Below are 7,812 nucleotides of genomic sequence, written 5' to 3' on the forward strand. Positions count from 1 at the left end.
GGGGCGCGGGGTGGGGGTGGGGGTGGGGGTCCCTGGCCAGAAGTGGCTGACGGGCCCCCTTGTCTCCCTCAGCCCCGGCCTCCGGCTACAACCTGGACGTGCGGCACGTGCAAAACTTGTCCTTCCCACTCGCCGGGAGGCACTTTGGGTACCGCGTCCTGCAGGTTGGAAACGGGTGAGCGGATGCCCCAGGTGCCCCTGCCCCGCAGAGCCCGGGGCTGGCCAGTGAGAGCCGCAGGGTCAAGGAGAACGTGGGGGGATTTCTCAGGAACAGGAGCAAGGCCTCGGGATGGTAGGATGAGGCCCAGGCACCGCCCAAGCGCCACATAGGGACCCGAGAGGGAACCGTCCCAGCCCCCAGACACCTGGCCGTGCTGCGCTCCTGCCCGCCCAGCACAGAGCGGCTAAGCCGCAGGTCTTTGATGCCTGACTGAATGAACTTATAATGTAACATTCTGGCATATTCTCTGGTCCTCAGTCTTTTTAGAGCAGTGGTCGCGGCTCTTTGGCCCCTTGAGTGTGGCTCTTCCACAAAATACCACGTGTGGGCGCACGTGCAGTGCGATTGAAACTTCGTGGCCCATGCGCAGAAGTCGGTTTTCGGAAAGGAGATAGACGAAACAAGTATACAAGACGAGTGTGGATGGGAGAGTTGGAAGGGGTCGACCTCAGCGAACGTACCTCAATCAGATTGAGGACGTTTTTAGCAAAGGCCAGCTTAGGAGTACCCTAATATAGTTGATAACAATGTACCTACCTATATAGTTTAAGTTTAAAAAATTTGGCTCTCAAAAGAAATTTCAATCGTTGTACTGTTGATATTTGGCTCTGTTGACAAATGAGTTTGCCAACCACTGTTCTAGACTGATGGAAATAATTCCTAACTTTCTAGAGTTTGGCATGTTGGGTGACTTCTCTGGGATTCAATAAGGAAGCAATAGGTGGGGGCCCGAGGGAGAAGGCTGCATCGCTTTGAGGTGCCTGACCGGGGATAGGATACCCCTGATGAGGTAGGAGTGGGGAGGTAAAGACCTGGGTAACTCCATCTCACAGGTGAGATTTCTCATCAGGGTTGTTGTGGGAGCTCCGGGTGAGGGGAGCAGCCCAGGAAACCTCTACCAGTGCCAGCCAGACACTGGCCACTGCCTGCCAGTGGGCCTGAGCGGTGAGTAACTGGTGAGGGAGCTGGGAGGAGGTGCCTCAGGGAAGTCGGGGCTGGCCCCCTCTACTCCTGGATTGCCCAAATTCCTCCAGACCAATCTTATGGTGCCCACAGGTTCCAACTACACCTCTCAGTACTTGGGAATGACCTTGGCGACAGACCCCACAAATGGAAACATGCTGGTAAGAATTTTGTGTAGTGTGATGTCAGAGCCCGTGAAGCTCAATGCTAGGAAACTGATTAAAAAGAAGAAAGAAAAAAATGGATTAAAGATCACAATGAAGGCCCTGGCTGGTGAGGCTCAGTCGGTTGGAGTGTCATCCTGTGCACCAAAGAGTCTTGGGTTCGATTCCCGGTCAGCGCACATTTCCACATTGTAGGTTCAATCCCTGGTCAGGGCACGTACAAGGGGCAGCCGATCAATGTTTCTCACACCAACATTTCTCTCTCTCTCTCTCTCTCTCTCTCTCTCTCAGAAATCAATAAAGAAACATATCCTTGGGTGAGGATTTTTTTTTAAATATATTTTGTTGATTTTTGCAGAGAGGAAGGGAGAGGGATAGAGAGTCAGAAACATTGATGAGAGAGAAACATCAACCAGCTGCCTCCTGCACACTCCCTACTGGGGATGTGCCTGCAACCAAGGCACATGCCCTTGACCGGAATCGAACCTGGGACCCTTCAGTCCGCAGGCCGACACTCTATCCACTGAGCCAAACCAGTCAGGGCAGAGGATTTTTTTAAAAAAAAGATCCTATAGAAGATTAAAGGCATCAGAGCAATTTGGAGTCAGTGTTTATTGATAATAAACTATGAGCCAGCTATTTACAAGACCTTACTTACCTAAGTTTTTTCCAAATATTAACTATCTATAACGATTGATATACAAGATGATTTTTGGTGGTACACAAACTTAATGTTTGAATAGTTACATATTTATTTAATGAACTAGTAGAAAAATTTACAACAAGCATTTCAAATTCATGATTTCTTAGATTGCATTGGTTAGGATGAGGCTAAAGTATTTTTTTAAGTAAATTTAAAGTAAATAAAATGTTAAGAAAATAATGGTATGAATGATATGCCATATGGCAGAAATTACGAAGTGCTACACAAATGCCTAAAGTTTGAAAAACACTTCTTTATCTCTTTTAACCCTCTTCACATTTTTTACACATGAGGAAACAGGACCAAAGGGGAGAGACTTGGCCAGGGTTACATGGTTTTAAAGAGATAGAGCAGGGATTTGAATCAAATTCCCATTTGATTCCAAGTCCATTGCTCTTTACAATTCATTTCAGCAGCATCCAACAGCTACGTGAGTAGACGACTGATTGAAATATCGATCTCATATTTAATTGGAGCTTGTTTACTTAGCTACTATTACATGCCAAGCAGTGTGCTAGCTTATGATGGGGGAAGGGGAGTGAGATACAAAGATGACCATGACATGAGCCCAGACTTTCAAAAAATTGTAGTCTGGCAGGAATCTATAATAATAAAAGCGTAATATGCTAATTAGACTGGACATCCGAACAACCTTCCAGATGTCCTTCCAGACGACCTTCTAGATGAAGCTGGGGGCTGTGAGGGCCGAGGCAAGCTGCTGTGGCTGCGAGGGCTGAGCCCCTTGCACGAATTTTGTGCATCGGGCCTCTAGTTGTAGTCATAAATGAAAGGAACGCCGTGTGTATTCTGGGAATAGTGAGTAATTTTGGCTTAAACACAGAATGTGCGATTGGGAATGTGTGATTGGGATGGGCTTGGAAATGTAGGATAGTGCCCACCTGTAAACAATATGAATGCGAAACTAAGGCTTTTAAAATATATTTTATTGATTTTTTACAGAGAGGAAGGGAGAGGGATAGAGAGTCAGAAACATCGATGAGAGAGAAACATCGACCAGCTGCCTCCTGCACACCCCCCACTGGGGATGCGCCCACAACCAAGGCACATGCCCCTGACCGGATCGGAACCCGGGACCCTTCAGTCCGCAGGCCGACGCTCTATCTACTGAGCCAAACCGGTCAGGGCCGAAACTAAGGCTTTTAGATCCTATCCTCCAGGACCCAGAGTAGGCAGTGAGCATTGATTGGCATAGAGCATTGGCAGTGGGGATGGAGATACTGGAATAAGGAACCTGGAGGCAGTATTACCTTGGCTTGGTAACCAGTTGGATACAGGGTGTGAGGTCAGGGGATGAGGACTCTGAAGGGTTGTGTTCTTGGCTGATGATACCCAGCATGCACCGCAAGAGGAAGCTGAAACCCTTTTACCGTTGCTCCCTGCAGGCCTGTGACCCCGGGCTGTCTCGGACATGTGACCAGAATATCTATCTAAGTGGCCAGTGTTACCTCTTCCACCAGAACCTGAAGGGTCCTGTGCTGCAGGGGCGCCCTGGCTATCAGGGTAAGGAACTGGGGACGCAGTGGGTAAACATGCCTGCAAGTGGCTGGCCATCCATGGGCACCAGCGTGGGCAGGCCAACATCAGGGACACGTTACCAAATCCCTCTGTTTCTGGCTTCCGTAGAGTGTCTCAAGGGCAACGTAGACCTGGTATTCCTGTTTGATGGCTCATTGAGCTTGCGACCAGATGAATTTCAGAAAATTCTGGCCTTCATGAAGGATGTGATGAAGAAACTCAGCAACTCTTCCTACCAGGTAAGTGTATTAGCCAGGATTCCTGGTTATAGGTGCCTCCTTAAGGCATAAAAGGAAATTTTAGTATGTCTAGGAAATTTTAGGTGTTCCCAGGCCCTAAGGGCATGGATAGGTATAATTGGACCTCTGGAAGGGACAAGAACAAGGAATAGAAAGCTTCTAGAATTTCCTCTAGTTCTCATTTCTGTTTCTTTTTTACTTTTGCCTCCCTTTTCACTTTCTCTGTAGAATGGCTCCCTCAGCTTCTTTGGATCACATGGGCCTGTGGAAAGTTCTTAAGTTCACACGTTAAAGTTTCAGGAGGTTGGTTCAACCAACCCCTCCCACTGCAAATTCCAAATTCTCAGAGAAAAAATTATTGGCCTAGCCTCAGTCAAGTGGCTATCCTTGGCTCAGGCAACTGTACCCTATTTAGCAGGGTCACTCAGAAGAAGAGCTACTGGGAACCAGTTCTGTAGGTGAGGTAGGCAGACCCAGAGAACTGGAGCTCAGCAGACAGCACTACATAAAGAGTCAGAGATTTATTTAATTTTATTTTGTGTCTGTTTATTTTCAAAAGAATGATTCGAGGCAGGGCAGTGGAGTTGGGTGGCCCAAGTCCTGGATAAGAAGTAGAGATTGGAGCCAGGCCGGCTGGCGTGACTCCGTGTTTGAATGTCAACCCATGAACAAGGAGGTCACGGTTGGATTCCCGGTCAGGGCACATGCCTGGGTTGCAGGTTCCATTCCCGGTAGGGGATGTGCAGGAGGTGGCCAATTGATGATTCTCTCTCATCATTGATGTTTCTATTTCTCTTTTCCTCTCCCTTCCTCTCTCTGAGATCAATGAAAGCATAAAAGAAAAAGAAGTAGAGATTGGAGCAGACAAGTGAGAAGGCTGATATAACATCTCATTTCTTCCTTCTTCTTATAGTTTGCTGCTGTTCAGTTTTCCACGACCTACAAAACAGAATTTACTTTCTTGGATTATGTTAATCAGAAGAACCCTGATGTGCTGCTGGGCAAAGTACAACATATGAGCCAGCTGACCAACACCTTCGGTGCCATAAACTATGTCGCGTGAGTTCCCTTTGGCAGGAGAGAGCCCACCCACCAGTCGTTCTGTGCGCACTGGCTTCTTTAAGTTGGGGTGTAGAACTCAACAGGTGGGTGCAGCAAGGGGCAGGTTATGGTAAGAACTCCAGGCTCTGGGTTGTAAGAGAAGTTGACTTTAACTGACTAAATCCCAAGGGAGGCTGCAGGGGTACTCAGGAGCCTCTGAGACAGGGAGCATGGCCAGGCCTCACGAGGGACCGGAGCCAGGACTCAGAAAGCGATTGTGAACCACGGCAGGCACATCAGAGTCACTTCTTAGACGGGGATCAGCTTTGAAGTCAGCCCATGAACAAAAATCTCAAATACTCAGAATTATCCTTGAATTGTTCATAAAATTCAATATGTCCAAGTCCCATACTGGAAACTAGTCTATCTCGATTTCCTAAATTTACTACAGAAAAAAATTTTCCCCAGCTGGATCAGATTGCTGTATTTAAATTGAGACCTAAATGGACGGAGCAGGGTTGTGTCGAAGGGCCACATTGTATATTTTTTAAAGACCTATTTTTAAACATTAGACTGGCCATGGAAACTGAGAGCAATTTGAGGAAGAAGAGAATTACATCTCCTCTCCCATGTTCCCCTGGATAGACACTCAAGTTGAGTGAAACAGCCAGATGGGCCTCCTATACTATCACACTTCTCTCCTTTGCATTTCTTTGCCAAGGATGTAGAGTTGGATTTGCACAAGTTAAACATGCGTGTGATACATCCCAGGGCTCTGCATGCGTGTTTCTAGCTCTTTCCTTCCGGGGCTTGCTTGACCTGTCATTAGCCACTTCATTCTTTTCTCTCTGAAGACAGCTTTGGTGGGTACACAGTCAGGCGACGTCCACTGAAAAAATGGCAGCTTCAGTTCCTCAACCTGAATTCCAGCCTCCAGGCGAGAAAGTGATTGGCTAAGCCTGGGTTAGGCCCACCCAGCCACGGCCTGGGTCTACTTTATGGTGCAGAGTCACAGGACACAGACATGGATTCTGGGGTCCCTCCAGGGGAAGGGGGTAATTCTTAGAGAAAGGGGTCACCACAGGATGGGAAGACACCCTAACAGGTGTCAACTGTGGGAGCAAAAAGTCATGGAAATGGATTTCATAAATACTTCTTGACACTCTGGCTGTGTGCCAGGCAGTGTTCCAGATTAGGAGTTGGCAAGTGTTTTGTTTTTTTGGTTTTTTTTCTGTAAAGGACCAAATAGTAAATATTTTAGGTTTTTCTGGCCACATACGGTATCTGTTGCATATTATTCTTTGTTTTTGTAACCCTTTGAAAACAAAAACATAAGCACACATTTTTAGCTCATGGACCATATAAAGACAAGCTGAGGGCTGGCTGGGGCCTGCAGGTGGTTGGTTATTTGCCATGTTCTAGGGGCCGGGACGATAGCAGTGAATAGAACAAAGAAAAATCTCTGCCCTCTTGGACCTTAACATTCTAGCAGAGGAGAGAAATGTCATCAGCAGGATAAATAAGTAAATCAGTTAGTACGGGAGAAGATATGTTTGATTGAAAACAAAGCAATACTCAATAGGAGGATCAGGGAAGGTTACGTCTGAGCAAAGACTTGTTGGAGTTGAGGAAGCGAGCCATGTGGAAACCTGGGGGAGACCCGGCGGAGGGGATAGCAAAGGGCCGGAGGTGAGATGCTCGGGATGTTCCAAGGAAAGCCAGGGCACAGCGTGGCTGGAGAGAAGTGAGGGAGGGAGAAGGAGCGCGAAGGAGGGCGGAGAGGCCACGGGTGTCCGGAGGAGTGGGAGGCCTAGTGGGGACTTTGGCTTTTCCTCTGAGTAAATGAGGCATCATGGGAGGTTTTGAGCAGAGGGGTGATCATCTGATTCATGTTTTTAGAAAGGCTCCCTCTGGCTGTAGGGTCGATATGAGACTGTGGAGGGGACAGAGATGGAAGCAGGGAAGCCAGCTAGGAGGCTGTTGAAAAATCTAGATGGGGTAGAGATCCATGAACAGGACCCACGCTGGGCCATGTCTGTGTGGATGGAGGTTAAAGAAATAGTTTGCATCCAACATAGAAGTAGAGGTCTTGACAGCAGGTGTTTGGGGCCTGCCCATCAGGGCTCCTGTGTCGTTGGCGGCTCCCAAGGAACTTTTCAGCCCTCCTCCCCGCGTCTCTCCTTCACCTCTCACTGTGGCCGCTCTACGTGGCTCTCAGCTTCTGCTCCTAACGCAGGTCCTGTCACAGTCAGGGCGTGTGGACTGGCGGCTCTTGGATTAATTGTCCGTCGCTGGTTCGCTGTGGGGTGGGGGAAGAAGGGTCAGATGGTTCCAATATAACTGCTCTCCCAGCAAAATCTGTGGGCAACCGATCTTGCTTCATGAGGAGGCTGCAGAGGGGCGGAACCTGGAGCCGGGCCCGTCCAGTATTCAGTCCTCCTGTCCTGCTATTTCACACGCGCTGAGCACCTGCTCTGTCAGCAGCCATAGGTACAGCAGCAAAGTAAACATGGCCCTTTCCTTGAGGGACTCATGTCCGGGCGTTCGGGGGGGGAAAATTGACACAGAAATCAGTTACTTCACTTCCCGGGAGACTTGCTGCAGCAGAGACCTACCAGCCGCCGGGGGCGCGGGTGGCAGAGGATGGGTGCTATATGCGCCTGCTCGGGACTAGTGACTTTCCAGTTTTCTTTGGACATGGAACCCCCCCCCCGCCCCCCTGGGAAATCTCAGCTAAATCACCAACATATCTGATGGAAGATAGTTGCCACGTGGTTGAAATGGAGGGTAGGATGCCCAGAGCCTCCCCTCACGGAGCCTCCCCTTCCCACTGATGGGTTCTGGGGCAACTTCCTGACTGCCCAGAATTCAGTTGAAGGTACTGGCTGAGGACAGGTGTGGCACAAGGACAAGGAGGGAGGCTCAGAAGAGAAAGTGGCAGCTGGG

At 48.8% G+C, this 7,812-nt stretch overlaps 1 protein-coding gene and 1 long non-coding RNA gene across 5 annotated transcripts in view; one reads left to right on the forward strand and one right to left on the reverse strand.

Moving 5' to 3' along the window:
• Positions 1 to 7,812, reverse strand: part of LOC106724033 — a 25,186-nt gene that overhangs the window by 2,262 nt on the left and 15,112 nt on the right. The window contains exon 2 of the long non-coding RNA XR_001359782.1: positions 3,066 to 3,072. This is a non-coding gene — a long non-coding RNA (uncharacterized LOC106724033). The remainder of the gene's footprint in view (positions 1 to 3,065; positions 3,073 to 7,812) is intronic.
• Positions 1 to 7,812, forward strand: part of ITGAL (integrin, alpha L (antigen CD11A (p180), lymphocyte function-associated antigen 1; alpha polypeptide)) — a 46,653-nt gene that overhangs the window by 1,387 nt on the left and 37,454 nt on the right. For all 4 annotated transcript variants that reach the window (XM_005882034.2, XM_005882036.2, XM_014529797.1 and 1 more), the window contains exons 2-7: positions 73 to 175; positions 1,071 to 1,165; positions 1,277 to 1,344; positions 3,454 to 3,571; positions 3,695 to 3,825; positions 4,739 to 4,884. In XM_005882034.2, the coding sequence (XP_005882096.1) occupies positions 73 to 175; positions 1,071 to 1,165; positions 1,277 to 1,344; positions 3,454 to 3,571; positions 3,695 to 3,825; positions 4,739 to 4,884 (661 nt within the window). The remainder of the gene's footprint in view (positions 1 to 72; positions 176 to 1,070; positions 1,166 to 1,276; positions 1,345 to 3,453; positions 3,572 to 3,694; positions 3,826 to 4,738; positions 4,885 to 7,812) is intronic.

The sequence above is a fragment of the Myotis brandtii genome, unplaced genomic scaffold (assembly GCF_000412655.1).
Source record: "Myotis brandtii unplaced genomic scaffold, ASM41265v1 scaffold698, whole genome shotgun sequence".
NCBI lineage: Eukaryota > Metazoa > Chordata > Mammalia > Chiroptera > Vespertilionidae > Myotis > Myotis brandtii.